The 23543-nt window shown below is 41.6% G+C and overlaps 1 protein-coding gene across 2 annotated transcripts in view; it reads right to left on the bottom strand.

Annotated features, from left to right (window-relative positions):
- LOC146008378 (protein MTSS 1-like) overlaps window positions 1–23543 on the bottom strand; it is a 151249-nt gene that overhangs the window by 76619 nt on the left and 51087 nt on the right. For both annotated transcript variants that reach the window (XM_083147586.1, XM_083147587.1), the window contains exons 2-3: window positions 21216–21277; window positions 11543–11616 (exon numbers count right to left, since the gene is read on the bottom strand). In XM_083147586.1, coding sequence (XP_083003712.1) covers window positions 11543–11616; window positions 21216–21277 — 136 coding nt within the window. The remainder of the gene's footprint in view (window positions 1–11542; window positions 11617–21215; window positions 21278–23543) is intronic.

Here is a 23543-nt window from a genome sequence, read left to right as displayed (position 1 = left end):
CACCAGCACATACAGTACTTTGAATTGGGTTTAGAATGAACACATTCTCCTAACCATACAAGGGGCACTTTACACATGTTATAACGGACATTTTGCAAGGAAGATATTCCGCTGTGGAAATCTTCCATTTTTGCATGGAGGAAAGAGAAATGATCTTCACTTTCCAAAGGTGCTTTTCCATTAATGACAAACTACATAAATATTTTCTTACTAGCTTGGCTCTACTCGCGTCAGATCACTAACTAAATTTACAGTAAACTGCACAGCAACACTCATTTTAGTGGCAAGGGAAAACCTGCACTAAACATACAGAATCTGATGAATCAAGGGAGACAATGTGTAAAAGTGCCGTAACCAATGCTTTATATTAGCAGTATGCTGGTGCAATAACTGGACAAACCTCGCTTGTAGAAGGTACAGCATCTAACACCTTCTTCAAATGCAATCCATAAATAAAAAAGACCCCAGAGTACTTGAACAGCACATTCTGTATACACTATTTATTAATCAATCACATTGTGCCTTGGGCGCAGGTGAAAGCATCATGCAGGCAAATGAAAACGACCGCAAAACAATTTGGGCTGGATTCAATTGTTTCATTGTGACAGATCTTCCATCTAAAGTGATGGGAGATCACGGGGTAGACATTCAAATGGCCCATCAACTCACCCCAAAAAAATACATTGTCCACCAGAATATATCACAGCCCATTACTCTAAACTGTTCAATATATAGTAAATAAAAAAACAAACTGACTATCTAGAACATGATAGCTCACGTTTTTATACACGGCAACATTATCCACTCCATAACACTACTGGGGATCACAGAAGCATACAACATATCCTAATCTACAAACAGCCTGATCAGTTATAAAACTCCATACACACTGGGCCCGATTCTGGTTCACTCGCAAAAGCAGAGTCTCTCTCTTATGGACAAAACCATGCGCAGTGTTACATTTGGGTGGGGTTTGTACTTCAAACTGATATCTATATTGCAGTGTAAAATGAAGGCAGCCAGTATTTACCCTGCACAGAAAGAATAACACACCCAAATCTAATGGGCCCTACACACAGAGGGATTTGTGCCAGAGATTCATAACAGGAGATTCAGCATGAGAGATTTCAAATCTCTCACCTAGGGCTGTGTGCAAGCCTCCCGCTGCTGCTCGGATCTGGTTAATATGCATGAGGCTAGCACACCCGCACTGGCCCGCGAAAGGATGTTACTGTGTAACATCTATTTGCATGACCTGCGTGCGAATCACTGTATGGATCTACTAGATCTCTCAATGCGATCAGCTACTGTATGTCCCTGTAGGCATCTCCAGATCTCCTTTATGGATCTCGCGTGTCACTGGTTTTTTTTTCTGTGTGAGTTTCTCTGTGATCCGTAGGTTATATATTTAGATAGTGTTGTAATATCTTATATATTCATTGTAGATGGTTCTGTAGACCTGTTTCTGAAATGCTGACACCCCCTTTCCTCCTCCCTGTTGGTCCCCCCCCCCCATAACTAATTTTTTTAAACAGTAATAAAAATATTTGTAAACAAATAAGTTTCTGACACTTTGGGCCTTATTTTGGTTCATTCTTTCTGACAAAATCCTTCTTAGATGGGCAAAACCATGTGCACTGCAGGTGGGGCAGATGTAACATGTGCAGAGAGAATTAGATTTGGGTGGGGTTTTACTTCAAAGTGAGATCTATATTGCAGTGTAAAAATAAAGCAGCCAGTATTTTCCCTGCACAGAAACAAAATTACTCACCCAAATCTAATTCTCTCTGCACATGTTACATCTGCCCCCCTGCAGTGCACATGGTTTTGTCCATCTAAGAAGGATTTTGTCAGAAAGAATGAACCAAAATAAGGCCCTTTGTAACTTCTTTGCTTCCTCTGCATGTTCTGGTCTGACTTTTGTCTGCCACCACCTGAATGTGGATAGAGCCCCCTCTTCCTAAACCGTATATAGTTCCGTGGAGCTCAAGGCAAACTGCATAGTGTAGTGGTTCCCAAACTTTTTTAAATTCACAGTAACCCTTGAGTATCAGAACTTTTTTGAGGCACCTTTAGGCCAAAAGTTTCTTATTGAGTACTTTAGAAAAAAAATATTAAAATGAAATAAATTGTGTTTATAGGTCATCCATAGGTTCAGTTATGAGGTGAGGGACAGGATTCACTTCTGTTTGTCCACATATTTTCTGATTGGAAGCCACAAGCACTGCCTTTGCCTTTTACACTGACCATAAATACTTTAAATTGGTCCTTCCTGGATGTCTAAAGGCCCCCATACACTAGCCGATTTTGGTCAGATTTCAGCCAGATCAGTCGGATCTGGCCGAAATCGGACCAAAATCGGCTAGTTTTGATGTCCCCTCAGATCCGATGCGCGGTCCCGTACGCATCGGATCTGCGTCGGGTGGTCGGACCTGCTGCACGTCCAACCACCCGACTTGGGACCTAGTGGGGCGGCGGTAGAGGGAGCAGGGGGGGCTGGGGACGCTGCGGGGGACACAGGCGGCATAGAGCCGGGCAGGGGGAGCCGGCGGGAGCTGTCAGTACGGAAAAAAAAAAGCCCATACAATGAATGGGCGGCCTGTGATTGGCTGAGCGCTCTCTCAGCCAGTCAGCAATTGGCTGAGAGAGCGCTCAGCCAATCACAGGCTGCCCATTCAAACATAGCAGCAGCGGGGACGGGCAGCGCAGTGGCGGCTATTATATTTTTAAAATACTTGTCAAATGACCGGCCGCTCTCTGATTGGCTGAGAGCTCTCCGGCCAATCAGAGAGCGGCCGGTCATTTGACAAATATTTTAAAAATATAATAGCCGCCACTGCGCTGCCCGTCCCCGCTGCTGCTATGTGTAAGTACACTGCCCGGCCAGGTCAGCAGCGCTCACCGCACCCGCCGCCCGCCCCCACCACCGCTGGCCGCCGCTGCCCGCCCCCACCACCGCTGCCCGCCCCCACTACTCCTCACCGCCCTGCAGCTCCCCGGGTTTTTTTTTTACATGGGATAAATCGCATGCGATTTATCCCATGTAAAAAATGGCACATCAAGTGGCAAATTGTATGTGAGCCTCCCGGGGAGCTGCCAGGCGGCTCGCAGGTAAATTGGGTCCGACTTGTCCCTAGGACAAGTCGGCCTAATGTATGGGGGCCTTAAGCGCTTTCCCAACTTAACATGTCCAAGATTGAGATGATCATCTATCCACCCTCCCGCACAACCTCAAATCCCACAATCCCACAATCTCATTATCTATTGATAGCACGACAATCACCTCTAGCCCCCCAAGTATGCGGTCTTGAAGTTATCCTTGACTCCTCCTTCTCCTTCAAAACCACATATTCAGCACCTCTCACAAACCTGCCAATTTCATCTCAAAAATTATTTCCAGAATTAGACCTTTTCTCACTCAGGATGCCACTAAGACCATTATCAACTCACTGATCATATCCAGACTGGACTACTACAATCTCCTCATAACAGGTATCCCTGACAAATGCCTGTCTCCACTCAATGCTGCAGCCCGGCTCATCTTCCTCACCAAACGCACTACCTCCACCTCCCCTCTTCTACAAGCCCTTCACTGGCTTCCCTTTCAGAATTTAATTCAAACTTTTCACGCTCACTTACAAAGCCCTCACCCACTCCTCTCCCCTTTACATCTCTGACCTTATATCCCTTTACACTCCCACTTGTCCCCACGTTCTGCTAACACATGCTGCTCCCTTACTCTGGAATTCTCTACCACTCCCCCTCAGACTATCCACTTCTATACATAACTTCAAACGGGCTCTTAAGACCCACTTCTTCACCAAACCCAGCAAACTGTCCTCCTAACCTTCTGTTCCTCGACCTGTCTACCCCTCCTGTGTCACCCATCTGTCTGCCCCTCCTCTTTAGAATGTAAGCTCTCACGAGCAGGGACCTCTTACCTCATGTACTTATCCTTTCTTACTTTAGTAGTCTTCGACTGCACCAAAGCATGCTGTTTGCTGCCACCTGGATACTTATGTTGCAGTAATCGCTGATGTTCCTAGAATCATTTACCCTGCATTTGTCCTGTATTATCTTCAACTGTAAGTCAGTTTTCCTGTTTTGATTATGTGTACTCTGAAATTGGGCGCTGTGGAAACCTTGTGGCGCCATATAAATAAAAGGATAATAATAATAATACATTTCAAACTTTATGCTGGGTACACACCTACAGATTATATCTGGTGGGAACAAAAACCTAGTAATGTATGGAAGGAAGCAGTGGATAATCAAACATTTGCTCCCAAACACTGGAAAATAGTCAACGGTCATTCAGACAAATGAATCCGAACAATCGCTCCCCAATTTTCCAGCATTTGGGAGAAAATGGTTGATTGTCCTCTGCTCCCAGACTTTACCAGATAATTATTTCAACCAGGCAGATACATATGTAAGTGTGCACCCAGCTTTGATCATTAAACTATTGGGATGGGCAAGAGAAGGTCACCTCCTCTATTGAGAGAAAAATATAAGACTAAAGCTGCTTCCCTTTGTACTATTCCAGCTAACAAACATGAACTACAACTTCAGGTATGGAGCTCCTGAATGGAGTGAATATTTATTGAAATAGTAGAGGTTGGGCATCTTTGCATTGAGTTTAATAAGTTCCAGTATCACTAATCACACAATGCCTTTCAGAAAGGTTATCAAAACAATACCACACCAGTCACTAATGTTGTTAAGAACTACCAACTACCTACACATTGTTTTAACAAGCTTGGCTCTAGAGATCACATGCATGTTGCAGGACTTTCATATGAGAAGTTTCACCTTTCAGAATGCTAATAAAACTATCCAGCAACATGAGTGCATAATCATGTGCATACAGCCAGGGCACAGAAAGGACCCCTTGGGGGTTTTAACCCCAGTGTATATATCACAATCAACTTTATCTAATCTTTTAGCTCAGTGGTTCTCAACGCTAATCCTTAAAACACACCAGGTCCTCACACCTGGTCACATTTTGAGTATTTTTGTCTGTGGAGCAGGTGGGATAGTTACATATTCAGCAAAACAGACTGAAGGCCCCTATACACTAGTATAAATTGGTCCGATTTCACCTGATTGATCGGGCGAGAAATCGGCTCAAACCAGATGTATTGGACATCCCCTCCAACCCTATGTGCGACCCTGGATATTGTCCTTGCTGAACATAAAATCTATCAGATCGGACCCATCAGCAGGTGCTTTTTAATATCCTGAAGAAGGGTAAAGATCCCCGAAACTTAGATTTAATAAACTACATGCTTGTGATTCACCTGACTACAAGCCACCGAGTGCCACATGTCTACATTGAGCTCCCGTATCACACTCTGGTTGGAGTGACCGTGAGGAATGTTCCTGGAGTGCAGGAACTTCGAAACATAATTATTAATTATTCATTTGTTTTATTGCACACGATCTTCCGTTCTAAATCGATGCGAGACCACGGTGTGATATGCAATTGCTGTTTCTGCTCACACTGATCGTGCCCATCAATGTCTATTTTTGGCTGCAAAATAGCAATTAAACCCAACTAAATAGGCTGGCCACGAAAAGTCCCGCTTGCGGACTCAAACAAAAAGCTGACTTTTTGCGGCTTTCAGCTCGCCACCCCTAGTGGTTGCTGGCAGCACATTGAACAGCTCCATTGAGCACCTTCTAATGGTTGCTGGCAGCACAAACAATTGAATCTGACCCACACATGTAGACACACAACTATACTGCAAATATCGCACTTCAAATAACAGTGGTTTATTACATTTCAGGTTCTTTAAGTTGCTGGGTCGATCTTCTAGTCACTCAGAAGGGATTGGAATGATAAACAGATGACTAGGCCCCTTGTGTTATAAATTGCCATGTATTGTGGAATCTAGAAGAGGTATTCAAAATACATGGAAACCAGAATGTGGCAAGACACTCATACCAAATTTCATATGCTGCATTCTTTGGAAAATAACATTTTGTATATTTCCTAAGACAAGAAAGAGCTCCAAGTAAAAGCACATTTATATTTAGACTATTTTTGATGACTGAACTTCAGGCAATGGAATAAAAGAATGTGCTCAAGTTATTTTATATGGCACAGGGTCAGGTCTTGCTATCCTCTTTCTATGTAAGGCGCTAACATCTTACAAATAGAAAAAAAGGCTGTCATTGTTACCTTCCAAAAATTTACATTAATAATAATTTTACAACTTTTATAAGGTCAGCAAAAATGTTCTAAGTTGTTTCCACACTGGGGGAGGAATGGATGCTGTAATGCTCTTGTGAAAGCAGTAGCTGACATCGGACGCCTCTTGAGGCTAATATAATAATGTGCTCAGTCTGGAGGAGCTGAACATTGTAATACAGACCAGCTAAAAAATGATATTTTATTGTTTAACTGTCCAGGTTTGTCACAAAAGAATGGTATATTATTTTCAGAAGAAAAACATAGATGTGGCACAGCAGCACCGGATCTCATACCATACAGATAAGATGGAGATCAAGGACAGACACATTTATGTATTGCCACCATAATGGTTTTAAAAATAAATAAATAAAAAGACCAAAAAAAAACCACATCAAAATAACTTAATAGCTTAGCATTTTAGGGTTAAAGCTTAGGAAACAAGACTAATTGTCAATGCTACATTGCTGTTTTTCCATAAAGGCAAAGGCTTGAGAGCTACCTAGGTTGCTTTAATGCATGGGTCTTCAACCTGTGGCCCTCCAGATGTTGTGAAACTACATGTTCCAACATGCATTGCCACATGTTTTCCTATAAGAGCATGCCAAAAAACCTCAGGGCATGCTGGGACATGTAGTTCCACAACATCTGGAGGGCCACAGGTTGAAGACCTGTGCTTTAATGTATGGTAGTAAATATTCCTCTACTCTGTAATCAATGAAACAATGGTGGGCATACCTGACATTCAGTCAGAATGTTACCAAGCTGTAGTTTCTCAATGGTTTTACCAAGCAACTCTGATAACCACATAAAAGATGCAGCATATTGCTCTAGAACAGGTACTATGGCCATCTAGCTGTTGTGAAACAGAAAAGTCCCATCATTCCTTGCCACAGTTTTGCTATTAGGGAATGCGAAAAACTATGTCAAGGCATGCTGGGATGTGTAGTTTTACAACAGCTGGAGGGCCACAGTTTGGACATGCCTGCTCTAGAATGTCCCCCATAACAAATTTCACAACAGGACAACATCCCATTAATAAAGCAAATCCCCTGTAGAGACCATGGGGCCTGTCTTTTATACTGCATTATAGCTTGCATACAGCTTGGAGCACACATATACTGTATATGCATGCATTAATAACATACTGAAGCTACAATGAACAGGTAACCATTTTGTATCAAGCTTCAAAAAAGTAATAAAATGGTGTGATAAACAACCAGCTCCCAAATGTAATTTCTCAAACCAAACCTAACAGGTTAGTAGCCGATCGGCTGTTTTTTTTATCACTCTCCATTTTATCACTTTTTTGAAGCTTTAACATCTGTGCCCTGCGAATGGCACAAGTGTTTTTCCAGGATCAACGATCTTATAGCTTGCGCCATCTTACCAGCATTTGTTTTCAATCTATAACATGAGAAAAGGTTATGTTTCTCTGAATGGGCCCTGTGTCGTCTGGGGCATCGGGACACAACTGTTAACACTTTCAAAATACTAGTTTACACGTAGATGCCAAGATTGAAGGTCCTGACAGAAGATAACTACAGCTGCCCGTTACCTCTTGGCAGCATAACATTTTCCATACGTCATCGATGTCACAAAGTAAGCCTGCATTTTCTTTGCTATGTGACAATCCATTATGACTAATACCATTACCCATGCTGGCAGCACACACTATGACAAGATATGTAATACAGGAAGGCAATATTGAGCAATAATTGAATCAAAATCAATCACCTTATTGACAAAATAAACAATAAGAACACTGCCACTATTGTGCAAATAGCTGAATGCAATCGGGGAGTGTTATCAGTGAGTTCGTACATCTTCCAAACACACTAACCAGAGCCATGCTGGAAGAGTTACCATGTGCCGACAAGCCGATGGCCACATCTCATAGTTTAGCTAGGTTTAAGTGCGTCACTACCAGGCAGACCCTATTAAAATCAACAATTGCACTGAGCTGCGGAATGGTCAATTCAACAAATGACTACACCTTTAGGTTTTAGCAAAAACAAAAAACAGCAAAGACATGCTCTATATTGTACATCACAAAAAAGGACTGAACAAATTTCCATGACTATGCCATCTACCAGTTTAGCGGAAACTAGTGTGCCTCATGGCGCAGGCAGCTTACGCCTTTACTTCTTGAACTGATGGAATGCATGAATATAGGTTTAATCTGCAACATGGCGGTCTTCACTGTGCATAGAAACAGGTAAGCTTCAAACAAGAAACGGTCTATGAAACACTAACACAACCAAATATTTATCATGTGGATGCTAACACACATATGGCCTGATTCACTACCGCTCGCTAAGCAGCGGTTGTTCGTCGAGCCGAACGGAGTTAATGGATAGCTCTGTTTATGCGCAATCAACATTGGCATTTCAGCTAAATGTTACTCGTTTCAGTGCTAGAACAGGACTTTTTGCATTGCACCCATTGGTTTAGTCAGGTTTGACTGCATTATGTGGCAACACAAATGATTGCTGTAAAAAGCATCAATTGAATTCCACCCACTGATCTGCCATCACTAGATGGGATATTGAAGGGTAATAAATAATTGAATACCGCTCATTGTGTCAGAGCAATGCTGGGCACACACCATCAGATTCAAATGTCTGTCAGATTTTTCATGCATACACCATCCAATACCATTGCCATACACAGCTTATGGCAACAATAATAATAGATGCTTTCAGCCTGTCAGATCTTTCAGACATGCTAGATGATGTTGTGTGTCTTCAAGACCTATAATTACTACTCTGTCACAGGAACACACTGTTTAATTATCACCACAATCAGCTGACTATTGGCTAACTGGGACAAGAACAGAACAATGTATGGTCACATAACACTATTGCGTTATAAAAACGGACATGGACAACAAATTGCTGCGTTTTTTTAGGAAACATGCTTTTGAATGTTTTGCTTTACTTAAAACAGTTAAAGAACTCTTTTTTTCCCCCATCCATAACACAAAATTATACAGTGGGGCAAAAAAGTATTGCACCAATTGTGCAAGTTGACCAACTTAAAAAGATTAAGGGTATTTTGGCCCAATCTTCCATGCAGATCTTCTCTAGATCGGTCATATTTTGGGGCTGTCGCCGGGCAACACAGACTTTCAACTCCCTCCACAGACTTTCGATTGGGTTGAGGTCTGGAGACTGGCTAGGCCACTCTAGCACCTTGAAATGCTTCTTATGCTGCTTTCCCACTGCAGACCCGTTTTAAGTACTGGTATTTTTAAACGGTATTTAAAACGGTATTAGCATTCCCACTGCAGCAGATTACCGTTTTAAATACCGTTTAAGTACCATTCCTATTGCAGTGAACCGTTTAAAATACATTCCAGTCCAGCACCCAGAAGGACACGGACACTTGCCAGTCTTTACAACATCCAGTGTGCTGCGCTGTGCAATCCCAGTCGGTGACACTGAGACCAGCCGACCCCCTGTAACATCGGGCAACCCACAGGCTTCAGCACCGCTTGCATAGCAAAAGGAGCTCCATAGCGCTGTTCGCTCCCGGTGACGTCATCACTTAGCGCCCCGGGAGTTTGTGCACGCTTTGTCTGAGCTCCGGCGCCCTGCAGCACTGCTTACAGCCGCCTGTCAGCACCTGCAGCCCGGCTGTAAGGGAGCACACACCAGGCACCACCCTGTACCATTAAAGGAAAGCGGCGACGAGGGACCGACTGCGCAGCTGAACTTATTGTAAATGACTTAGGAGCACTGTGCACTGCGGGAGAGTCCGGGACGCCAGCTCCCCGCACCACAGCACTCCTCATCATCCTCCCTCCTACTGAGCACCTCAGAGACCATGAGCGCAGAGCATAATAATGAGCCGCTCATTACATATGCACATATGTAATGAGCGGCTTATTATTATGCACGGCGCTCATGACACATGCCAAGTGGGAACTTACTAGTTCTCATTAGGCTCAGGGACTGCCTGGAGTTTAAATACCGTTTAAAAGGCATTCCCACTGCCTTAAAAAGGACTCTGCTTTTAAAACGGGTTGAAATACCGGTTATCTTTAACCGGTATTTCAACTCTGGCACTTTCCCACTGCAGCCTTAAACGGTAATTTGCGCTGAAAAATCGGCAAATTACCATTTTATACCTGCAGTGGGAAAGGGGCATTACAGAGCCACTCCTTAGTTGCCCAGGCTGCGTGTTTGGGGTCATTGTCATGCTGGAAGACCCAGCCACGTTCCATCTCCAAGGCTCTTAATGTGGCTGTCCAAATACTTTTTTGCCCCACTGTATACACACACACACACACACAATGGGGTGAATTCAATTTGTATGCACACTAATTGGTTTGGTGGGGTTTAGCCTCACAACATAATGAAAATCAATCAGTGCGATATCCACCATCAATTCAACATTACCCCGCGTCACATTAGATGGGAGATCAGGTGGCAATAACATTACCCCCAAGTGCATTAATAAATCTATCACCATCACTGTACTTGCCACAAGTGTTCAGTCTGAAGTCAGTCAGATCTCTGTGTAGCTCCTAATAACTCACAATTCCACCTCCATTTCTATAGCACACTTATCCATGTAAGAACACCCCTTTGCCACCCAGTTTCACTGATTTAACCAGGAACGGAAATCCAGCTGACTGAAGTCGGAAACATCGCAGATGTGACCGTTTGCATACAACTCGGATTTAGGGCTTAAGTTTGTATACTGCATGCACTGCTTCAGCTGTGTACACAACTGGCACTTGTACACACAGCTGCTATATTCTAAGAGAGACTGCTTCCTTTAAAATGCGTGGGACACCATTTTCACACACAAAATCAAGATACGGTTGCTAGGTCAACATTGCAAAGGTTGACATACCTTCTGTCAACCACTAAATATGGACAGGGCTTAGTTTGACGCATGAAATAGGTTGACGTGGCTGAGGTCGACACAAGCATTAGGGCAACAGGAGTTTTTCACCATTTTTTTTCGTGCCAAGAGGGTCATTACAAATCCTACCATGACTAGGGCGTGGAGGGAGAATACAATAGCATGCAGAGCGCAGCAAGGCACCATGCCAGAAGCATGACAAGCGCAGCGAGCCATTAAAGGGGGAAGCGGTACACTGATACAGAGTCGATTTATGTCTAAAAAAAAAAAAAAAAAACGAGAAAAACTCATATCGACCTTTGATGAACTAATGCTTGTATAAACCTTCTGAAGCTTTCAACCATAGCCATGTCAACCTACCTAACGTAGTATGGTGACCTTCATACGGCTGACCCTATGACCCATACCCCATAAAAACGCCTACAAGCTGTATAAAAGGAACACAATGATCAGTACGGAAATTAGAATATTTACCTCTTGTATTAATGGCCATATCTGCTATTTTCTGAAAAGCATCCAAAAAGGATCCGGTTACAATTGTTGTAGTTCTAAAAACAAATAAAAACAAAAAAAAGAAATAACGACAGCAGTTAGTGTGTTACGGCTTATGCAGCAGACGCTCTACTCAAAATATTGGCCTGGTTTTTATTCTTCAGCTTAAGTTGAATACTGTATGTTGGCAAGGAAATGGACATTGCTTAATTTTCCAGAGACCCTGGCAGACACAACAAGAAACATAAGTGGCATGTGGCCACTTATTTAAAACAACAGGACTACGAAGTTTGTAATAATTGTAGAAAATACCCTCTGTACTGTATATTTATTTTTCTCTTTGGCAAACAGTGCTGCAGCATTGGCTTATCTGTGTCGGTTTACTTAATACATTCAATTGTTCTAATGCCATTCAGAATATAGTTTTCACATTTGTTTGATCTAGATTACATTCAGATTATAGTCTGAAATAGACATTATCCAAAAGGAGGTACAGTACACTGTTACACAATGAAAATGATTGTTTTTACAAAACGGTCTAGTTATACCATTCACACCAACCTATTTTTCCAGGTTTTCCCAAGTTACCATATATACTCGAGTATAAGCCTACTTTTTCAGAACATTTTTTATGCTGAAAAAGCCCCCCTCGGCTTAAACTCGAATGAGGGTCCCACTTGAGTCAAAGTTTTCCCAGTTTTTTTGTTGTTTTTTGTTGTAAAATTAGGTACCTCGGCTTATATTCGGGTCGACTTATACTCGAGTATATACGGTATTTAAAAAGACTCTAGGTAGACTCTCTTAGCAAAAATATAAAGTTGACACAGATTTATCAAGTTGCAGTTTTTTTTTTTTTTGTAGAGGGCCAATACCACTGTGTTCTCGTCACCTGTAAACTAGCAATACTAAATGTTGAGATTACAAATGGCGAACACACAAACAGATTGTGGCACAAACTTGTGGCTACGATGGCCACAAAATATATTGTCTGCGATCCCTATATACTGAAATGTCCAGGCAAAAAAATTCCCAGTTGTGAAACAAAACAAAAAAAGACAAGACCCCTGCACTTTGTAAAGACTTATCACACTGTATTCTCATAATTTACAGGACAGGCTATGGAGAAGAAAAAAAAATGTATCTGCTCTTTTTCTAGACTTTAGATGTTAAGTGTTGGAGGCAGGATGTGTGACTGAGGATGATGTGGTTCTTAGATTAATCATCTTAGAAGCAAAGCTTGGTCACAACACTGTGTTGCCATGGTATTATTGCCAGATACTCAGTGATAAATCTAACTGGTAAAAAATGTAACAATCTACTTACAGAAAGATTTCTATAAATGAAGACTAAAAGCATCATAGCTCCAACCTGAAATTGTTTCAGTGCAACACAAGACATGACCATACATTACTCCAGTGTGGCCTATTAAAGCTGAACTAACAACTACTGTAAAGGGGCATACACACAGGGCGATTTCAGCAGTATTTCTAAGTGATCCAACTACATCTAGAAATGGAGCACTGATCACTCTGTGTGTATGCCCTGCAGCGGGGGGAGAATATACAAACTCCACAGAGCTAGAGCAATGGTGGGAATTTAACCCATGACCGCTCCATGTCTAGGTTGACAGTCAATCGGTTGACTTAGACAAAAGTTAGACATGAGTCATTGTGGACCGCTTCATACTTTATCTTCCTCATGGATTCCGATTGGGAATGACATACCTGGCCAGAAGCATGGTGGATGAACGCAGTACACTAATTAGAAGTCCTCATGCTCCGTTGTTAACATGGACACAAAAAAAATGAAAAACCATGTTGACCGGTTTCATGCATCAACCTTTTGTCAATGTTGATTGTGCATGTCAATTTATAACTGTCGACACAGACAGTCCATGAGCTATAATCACACCCATATTCTGCAATGGATTTGGTATGAAATCCGGACGGTCAAAATACAGAGGACAAAATCCCGACAAGGTCAAAATACCGACAAGGTCAAAATACCGACATATAGAATGTACAGGTGAAACAGTCAACATGACACTCTGTCGACAGGTCGCGAGGTCGACATGGGCTTTTTCACTGTTTTTTTACCCAATGTTGACACGGTAGACATGGACACAGTTGGAAGCATAGAGGCTCACTCGTCCTGTGTGTACAGGGCATTAGACAGAATTCTATTCTAGAGCAGATTTTGGAGATCACTGCACTCTTTACGTTTTAACTGTAGAAAATCACAAGGTTCACAAAGCAAATAATTTGATTAAACCTGTTCCACACTTAAATTTGCATAATTATTTTCCCAGGAGGAGGGGTAATTTAAATACATTTCTAAAAAGACGTTTAAAATGTTTAATTGGCAAAACATTTTAATAAATATAACCATGTCTGTCATGTCAGGTATTTGCTTAGTTTTCCTCATCCCCTCACGGGGATCGCTACGCTTACCACGCTTCGGGCTCAGTGGCTCGCTGCGCTCGCCACACTATATAAGATCAACTCCATGCCGACATGGATAGTGTGGGGTATGAGCGTACTAACTATAGTGGGCACCCAACTAACATAAGTACCGTTGACAAAGTATATATGTGACAGATTTGCACTCACCTTCGTGCCACGCCCTAGAACACATAACATGAAGGTTGTTCTCATGTGTACAGGAGCAATGATATATATTGCATGCATCCAAACATTATTATATGTTGTTCAGTTAACAGCAAGATTGCATTGTGTGTACACTCATTTCAGCTAGTTCAGAGCTCAAGGAAAATAAATCAGTAAAAGGCCATACTACTGGCGGGCACTCCATTATGTAATAAGCGTTACCCACTTGTTCGGTCTGTTCTAATACTTTGCAGAATGACAGAATACAGAGCCAACTGAATTCAATATACAGATGGAGCTCCTCTCTTCCTTATCTGGGGATTGCCAGAATGTCCTTGCTGGCGCAGAGGCGCTACATCTGACTGGGATGCACGCATCCCAGTTTCAGGACGCCGCCGCTGCGGGTCCCTACCCGTCTCCACTTCAGGGAGACTGGCAGGGATAGGGGAGACAGCAGGGCAGCGAGGGGCACCGGGGAAGGCGGCGGGCCATGGGGCGCGTGAGTGTCTCGTGCGCGCACGCCCCTGGCGGGGGCTGGTGATACTATCGCCAGCCCATGCAAGAATGAGGCCGGCTCTATCTGTAGCGTGAAAAATGACAAGTGGACTCCGCTCAGCATTTACAGCACAAATATTTTGAGTGGTCTAGTTCAATGAACATGTTAAAATTGAATATTATAGTATACATTCTTTTATTTTAGACACAAAACCTCTAACATGGAGTGAAATACGGGTTTGTCTTTTTAAAGACCACACCCTTTATTTTATTTAATTTACATTGGTTTACTTAACTAGTACAAAGTCTGTAGTGATAGCAATAGGTTCTCCATGACAGCAGCTGTTGTTTATTCAGGCTCTCTCCATTATACAGTACACATTATAGTACAGGTTGAGTATCCCTTGTTTCCTAGCACGGCCGCAATCGCGGGCATCGTGTGCCTTAACTTTAAGGCACACAATGCCCGCGATTTCCCCATAGGCTTCAATGTTAAAATATTTTAACATTGAAGCCTATGCGCGTCCGACGCGATGCCCCCGATTTCTCCATAGGCTTCAATGTTAAAATATTTTAACATTGAAGCCTATGCGATGGACCCGATTTGTCCATAGGCTTCAATGTTAAAATATTTTAGCATTGAAAATGAGTGCATTTAACATAGGAAAAAAATGGGAAATGGCCCAATATATAATGTGGCGAGCGTAGCGAGCCACCGAGCCTGAAGCGTGGCGAGCGTAGCGAGCCCCGCGGATAGCGGTCAAGCCCACGAGGGGCGTCCCTCGCGGGCTTGACAGGTATCCACGTCCCTCGCGGGCTTGACAGGTATCCGCGTCCGCTCGCCTCGCTACGCTCGCCACACTATATATTCTCAACTCCACCCCGTCGTGGATAGTAGGGGAATGAAAAGGTCGGAGGACGCGCACCGCTGCGCTCGCCACGCTTCGGGTTCGCGTCAATCGTGGGGGTGGCGGCCACAATGGGGGGCCATTATTTTTTTACACACATGCCGGGGCCATAGCCAATGAGAAATGGCCCATATTGGGCCATTTACCTTTTTTTTCTATGTTAAATGTACTCAGTTTCAATGTTAAAATAATTTAACATTGAAGCCTATGGAGACCCGATTTCTCCATAGGCTTCAATGTTAAATTATTTTAACATTGAAGCCTATGGAGAAATCGGGTACATCGCGTCGGTCGCGTCGTGTGCGTTTTGGTATGCACCCGACGCAATTTTTTCCGACACGACCACCACGATATAAATCGTGGTGGCCGTGCTAGGAAACAAGCACCCAGGTATCTTCTCCAAATTATTCCAAAATCGATAGCTTCTGTAACTGGAACTACTGGGGGCATGATCTATGACTGGAACTACTGGGGGCATGATCTATCTATAACTGGCACTAAATATGTGTAATAAAATGATTGCTTAGCATTCAATTTCAGTACCTGAGATCGTACACAAACTGTTTCATGCACAAACAAAATATATTTGTGCGTATTTCATGTGTTTATACAACATAAATGCATTTTGTATTCACACACGAGTCTCTTAATCAAGACACCCCATTGAAATATGAAAATATTCCGAAATACAGAAAAATCCATTGTCCAAAATGCCTCTGGGTTACAAGCATTTTAGATAAGGGATACTGTATGATCATCTCCAGGACTCAAAAAGTAGTTCCTTCTGGATTGTGCAATGAGATTTAAGGAAACAATGACTTCATAAATGGTGTTCTGATATAAAGACTTGTTTTATAGTGCCCTTGTTGCCTACAATGTGCAAACTTTATTCAGAACTCATCCCATCAATTTAATAGGAACTATCATCAAGCCACAGGCAACTCTACTGGGCAGTGATTTGGATGTTATCATGGTAGTTTAATGTACCAAAAAAGAACAATATATTCCAGAGTTCTTCTGCAATGGAGACATTTTAACTTTGCCTTCTGTATTTATCACTTACTAAATTTTTGTAATAGTGAGGGCCTAAATGACCGATTTCTCTTCGATCACAGAGGATTACAATCATTTTAAAACTAAGCACTCCGTTCAATGAAAGTATGGTTACAAAACTCAGAAAACAGTCTGCAATGTCCCTAATCGTTTTTCCATCTCTTAGGTAATCCTAGTGAAGACGCTGAAGGCTGTGTGCTGTCATGAGATTCCTGTTTTGGCGGACGGTGAATGACTTTCCGCCTGACCCACTTAACACAGTGCCTGTATCTAATAAACACTACTAACTTTGTTAAGCCATTAGTATTGGGAGAAACACTGGTTCGTAAACATTTGATAGAATTTTAATACATTGCTGCTGGCTTCTTTGGTGCCAAATTATTCAATATGCATGTTAGAACACTCTCCTCAATGGAACCTGGCTTCTAACTAGCCAATCAGGGATGTATTCAGACAAGATTTTTGTTTCTCTGGTTGAAAGGGAAAGAGTTTCTAAGGTAGGGAGGAGCATAAATAAAATCTCATGGGCGGAATAGGGAGGAAAGGCAGCGTTCATTTGTGGAGCTAAATCAATGGGCTGGGAAGGAAGATTAGGTCAGAGAAATTGGTGAGGGCCTGGTAAAAGAGAAGTTTTGAATTAACCCCACTAATTGTGTATCAATGTCGACACGGACACAAAAAACGGGGGTCAATGTCGACATTTTGACCCTTTAACCTATTTAGGCACGTCTAATAATCCACACCCATCCCAATAGGCAGTCTCAAGTCTACAATACCCAGGATAAGAAAAGTTAATGTGGCATCTCCTTAGCGAAGTTCAATGCAGTCACGCCGCACCAGGCATATAGCAAAGGAGAAGCATCCTAAAGTGGCTAACCTGGGATATTCTAAATAGCAATTGAGACACTACTGTTACATTTAGATAACCCCATTAAAATGCTGCCACACACACTCCACGGATAGGTGATTTATCTGTGTCCAACGTTTCGGGGAGTGGTTACCCCGTTGTCAAGGTGTACAGTCTTGACAACGGGGTAACCACTCCCCGAAACATTGGACACAGATAAATCACCTGTTTGAAAATCCGTGGAGTGTCGCTGTTTGTTTCTGCAATCCTGTACTATTCCCACCTGAGGGCAACCACAGTAGATATCTGTTCTAAGGGAGTGCCGGGCTGAAGATAGAACATATATACATACATACACACACACACACACACACACACACACACACACACACACACACAGAGTGGCCAATTATTATGACCACCCCCTCAATACAATGTTGGAGCACGTTTTTCCCTTAATACTGCATGGACTCTATGAGATGTTTGTAGGTGGTATGAGGCATTTGAGACCATATCGGATGAACTGCACTTTCCAATTCCTTAAGATTTGATGGTACCGGATGATGGCCTTTTCGATCTCATCCCACAGATTCTCAATTGGATTGAGATCTAGCAATTATACAGGTCAACTAAGCAAGGTAAAGTCTCTGTCATGCTCTTGGAACCATCTGCGGACAATGCCAGCTTTATGACGGAGCAATGTCCTGCTGGAAGTATCCATCCTCGGCAGGGTACACCATTAACATAACAGGATGTACTTGATCTGCGATAACACTTAAATACCCTTGGCCATTCAGATGTTGTTCCACAGGAATCAAAGGACCCATACAAGGCCAAGAAAACATCCTCCAAACCATAATATTGCCTCCACCAGCTTCAAGTGTTGTGGCAATGTGGTTGGGGTCCATGCTTTCGTGCGGTTTTCTTTATATTCGCACCCTGCCATCTGCATGGTGTAATTGAAAACGTGATTCATCAGACCATATGACCACTTTCCAGTCATCTACTGTCCAATCATTGTGCTCCTTTGCGAACTGGAGACGTCTGCTCTTGTTCAAGGCAGACAGTAGAGGTTTTCGAAAAGGTCATCAGCTTCCATAGCCTTCCATAGTAATATGTGTCGAACAGTTAATTCAGAGACCTTTGCAGTTGCTCCTTGATTAAAATTTCAAGTAATTTGATGTACTGTTGCTCTTCTGTTGGACTGGACAACTCTGGCAAGTCTCCTTTCAGATCGAGCATTCAGTAGCCTGTGACAACCACAAGCCTGACCGTGAGACCCGGTTTTCTGCTTGATAGTCCACTCTCTGTAAACATTAATCACTGCTGCTCTCTAACACTTCACAAATGCAGCCGTTTCGCTGATACTGGTTATGACGGTTCAAAAGCCTACAATACATATATATATATATATATATATATATATATATATATATATATATATATATATATATATATATATATATATATATATATATATATATATATATACATACACACATACACACACACACACACACACACCTTACACAAGACACTTACACCAGACACTGCCAAAACTCAAATCCATGCTCTCATCATCTCACGCATTGATTATTGCAATGGTCTCCTTATTGACCTTCCCCAATACAGACTCTCACCACTACAGTTCATCATGAATACAGCTGTGAGGCTAATCTTCCTAGCCAGACGTTCATCTGTCAGTCACTTCATTGGTTACCTGTATTCTACAGTACTCAATACAAAATTATTTTACTTACACACAAAGCCATAAACCAAACTACACAAACATACATCTCTTCTGTTATCTCAAAATATCATCCAACACGAACTCTACGCTCCTCCCAAGATCTGCGTCTTTCATCCACACTCATTACTCGTTCCCATTCCTGACTGCAGGACTTTCTACGGGCTGCACCCACTCTGTGGAATACCCTCCCAAGCACAATAAGACTCTCCTCCAGTCTCCAAACCTATAAGCGTTCCCTAAAAACTTATCTCTTCAGGCAAGCTTATCAAATTCCAGAACCAGTCACACAACCTTGCATTCTGGTGGAATCGATGCAACAAAGAATACAGTATCTATCCTTATGGATCAATGCCTATTTCCCAATAGATTGTAAGCTTGCGAGCAGGGACCTCCTACCTTTTGACTGTCTGTAAATACCCTGTTTGTTGTATCACTGTCTCCTTTGTAAAGCACAACGAAATATGCTGTGCTATATAAGAAACTTAATAAATAAATAAAAATACACACACAAATTCTATTCCACTTTGGTAAGACGCAAAATCAAATTGAAATCAAATGGGAATCGAATGGTTTTCCACATTCGAGGCAGATTTTATCCTAATGCGCACTCTCGTGTAGCGTAAATCAAAAAGAAAAATAGTCTTGCCAGGCACGACTATATAATAGAAATCAAAATCGAATCAATATAGAATTCACATCGAACCGTGTAGAACACTTTCATTAATATTTAGCATGTTGTTACAACAGCATGAATGTGTTACCCAAATATTTGCATATGTTGCTATGTATACTCTTCAAAAAAGAGGAACTAGAGCTCATTTCAATCATGGACAGCTATTTATTGCAGGTTGGGGATAGAATATTTGTATATAATGTATACTGCAGAAAAAGGACTGACTTGATGCCTGCAACATTAGTTTTGTTTGTGTGAATGTTTTTATTTCTAAGCATTCATTAGAAACTCATGATATCTGCATAATTCTCAAAATTAATTCTGATCCAATACCGCTAAAAAGTATCTTGTACCAAAATCCATATTAGCTATCCTGGATTTCAAATGTAAGGATCCAGGAAATTCCATGTGGAGGCAAATGCATTGACATAAATAGCCACAGACTACAACATTATATGGCTAACGCCTCTTTTTGTGACACTGTCTCCTAGCCACTTAAAAAAAAAACATTTTAACAGGCTGACCAACCACACTTGATCTCTAGGGCCTGCAAAGATAATTCTTTCTCCTAAAAGCCCCCATTATACTATGCAACTTCTCCGAGGGGAGAAGTCGCATACGATCTCTCTTTAACTGGCCGGCAACTTCCCATATGATACATCATATGTGGTACTTTTGCAGACAATGTATCCAGCTGTTAAATCTTGATGGCAGCCCTTGCAATCTCCGTCTCCAATTCAATTCACACAAGACCGCGCATTGGATCGAAAATTGAGGTGAAACACATGCGATTTTATACTTGTCACTTAATTTCTCAGCCAAATGCTTCAGAATCAGGTGAAAAGGGCCCAAATCGCATTAGTGTATGGTTAGTGTTATCAGCACATATATCTAATATATATATATCTAGAAAAAAGAGTGAGATGGGCGCCTTCTGGTGCAGTAGGTTTATACTTCAAAATGGATCCCTTCACCTTTAGTGAATGATCACCCCAAATGTGTACATGTGTACCGTCATTGGTGGATTCCAACCACTTTGTTATGAGCGTGTTTACAGGTAAACATCCAGGACACCTTGGGTTTTCTTATCCCCATGTTCTTGTCTCTCAGACTGAGCCCACAGACAGTGCCAGACACCCTCTGCCTCTATATGTTACACAGCAAAGACACAGCTACTCACCAGACACACCAGGTCTGCTAGAGTCCTAAATAGTGCTTTACAACTAAAAACTAAAGCATATTAACCAAAATATCTGCACTTTGTGTAAATTTCTAATCCATTGCTTTTGACCTGTTTATATACACATGGACAAAAATACTCACTTTAACTGGGACTGTAACTTTATAGCTTTGCTGATGAAATCTTCCCAGGTGGGATAACTGGCCTAAAAACAAAAACAAATTTATAATTTAGAGAAAGAAATAGGTTACATTGCAAAATTATAAAAATACAAAAATAACATTAACATTATAAGTATATTGTGCTAAATCATCATATGCAATATGTTTTTGATTGATCATTTGCAAAGTACAAGACAAAAGACACTGTCTTGTCTTTTTTCACCTTGTGGCACATCGTTGAAAAGGACTTTTGACAAATTGCCAAGGCATACCATCAGTACCCCACAAGGAAAAAAAAACACACAGGCCTCCAGAGTAATACAAATATTTAACCCATAGTAAAAGCGAACACTGGCTTCCAAAGTATTTTGACACCGCGCCCCCACAGTGATTCCATGGCTTATTGACTCCCTTACCACCAGAGCTAGTTTATATAGCTCGGCGGGTGGAAGGGTTTTGAAATGTTATTCCCCACAGCAAAATCCTCCCTAGCCAGGACTTTTGACAGAATTAGCCACTATTCACAGCCATCGCATCTATTTTGGAGCGATCAGAAAGATGAAAAATAAAATACTGAATTGCTACCGATCTCCCATTGCTTTAGAAAAAAAAAATCTCCTTTTTTGAAAATGGAAAAAACGTAAAAAAAAAAAAAAAAGTTTTCAAGGCTAATTGAATATACCTATTAGTGTATACAAAAAGAGAAGGTGTGTTTTATAGAAATGCTGCAAGAACGTAGCACAGATGCAGCATAGATGGCCAGAGTTTAAGGGCGATATTCAATCCCGGGTCATGACTGTCGGGACATCCCGGCACCCGTGACCCTGTCCCGTTCTCGGTCCGTTCGACATCAAATCGGGATTTCCAATGTCCCGCCTGCAGAGTGCCGAAAAGGGGGCACGGCCGTGAGAAGCGAGCGATATCTGTCAGCGAGCTTGACAATTCACGGGCGTTCTCAGCAAAATGAGCCCAACTGCTTTTAAAGTCAGGCTTGTTTTGCTGAGATGCCTCTTTAATGCTGTTGGGAAAGACAGCACTGAATATGCACTCGCCGCTATTTCGCCGAAATAGCGGCAGGGGGATTGAATACCCCTCTAGACACTTAAATTACATCATAGGATCGGTTTACTACTCCATAGCCATTTTTTAAAGTAAATTTCTGCAGAAAACCGGATATTCCATCTTAAAATCATTTCTCGAAAAATGCTGGGGTCCCAATGCTTGGGCAACTACAAGTGCATTTATTTTGGCTACTGCACTCCTATAATATTCAAAGAAATGTTACCACACGATGCAAGTGCCAAGTGTGCGCACACAGAAGTACCAGATTTAGCCACGAAAAAATGGCTAAAGTTGACTAAAGAACTGCTGCAGGTAAGAACAATTGAATTATTCTCCAAGAATGAAAAAAAAAAAAAAAAAGTTCAGAGACAAGGTAAAATATTTATCATTACTGTATATTCTAGTAAAAGACACACAACTTTTGTATGCCAGTACATTATACAGATCACAAATAACTTCAAATCCTTGCATCTTTTACTTCTGCCAGAGCTGATAAACTGCATTCCCATTTCTTGTGTAAATCACTATATATTTTTTTTTACTTTGCAACCAGTAGCAGCATTCAGATACAAATACAACTGCAAGACAGTACCTTAAACGCAAACATAATTAAAAGATTTCAAAAGCTTTCTAAACTATTACAATGCTACAAACTTGGTAACTTTTGGTAGAGGTACACAGACCAAGTACATTTTGAAGCTCTCACGGAAACCATTAATGCCATACAAAAAAAAAACATCTTAAATCACAAAATTCTGATGTATTAAAGAGGTAAATTACTCCAACTACAAAAGAATATGGGAAAAATCATTCATACTAGTAAAAAAAGCAATAAAAATTACGTATGCATACTGGAATGATGGTACATCTTCTATCGGGTCCCACCTTAAGCACTTGTAGATGAACACTGCTTATTATTAAAAAAAATGTTACCATTAAATTCCTGTGACAAGAAATTATTATTATAGTTTATTTATATGGCGCCACACGGGTTAATACATAGATGAGCAAAGAACAATACAAGAAAGATTGTGATTTACAGTACAAATGCAAATTAGGACAAGTACATGGTAAATAAAAAAAAAGACCGTTGCGACAGTGGACACTGATGCAATTATAACAGTGGCAGAGATAAATTCAAAGAAAAGCACATGAAGAGAGAGGGCCCTGCTAGTTAGAGCTTACATTGTAAAGGTACGGGGCAGACAAACTGGGGTGACACAGCTGGGATGGAAGCAAACAGACATA

This window comes from Crinia signifera, chromosome 6, assembly GCF_055691185.1.
Source record: "Crinia signifera chromosome 6, ASM5569118v1, whole genome shotgun sequence".
Lineage (NCBI taxonomy): Eukaryota > Metazoa > Chordata > Amphibia > Anura > Myobatrachidae > Crinia > Crinia signifera.
This window is presented reverse-complemented; position numbering and strand designations above follow the sequence as displayed.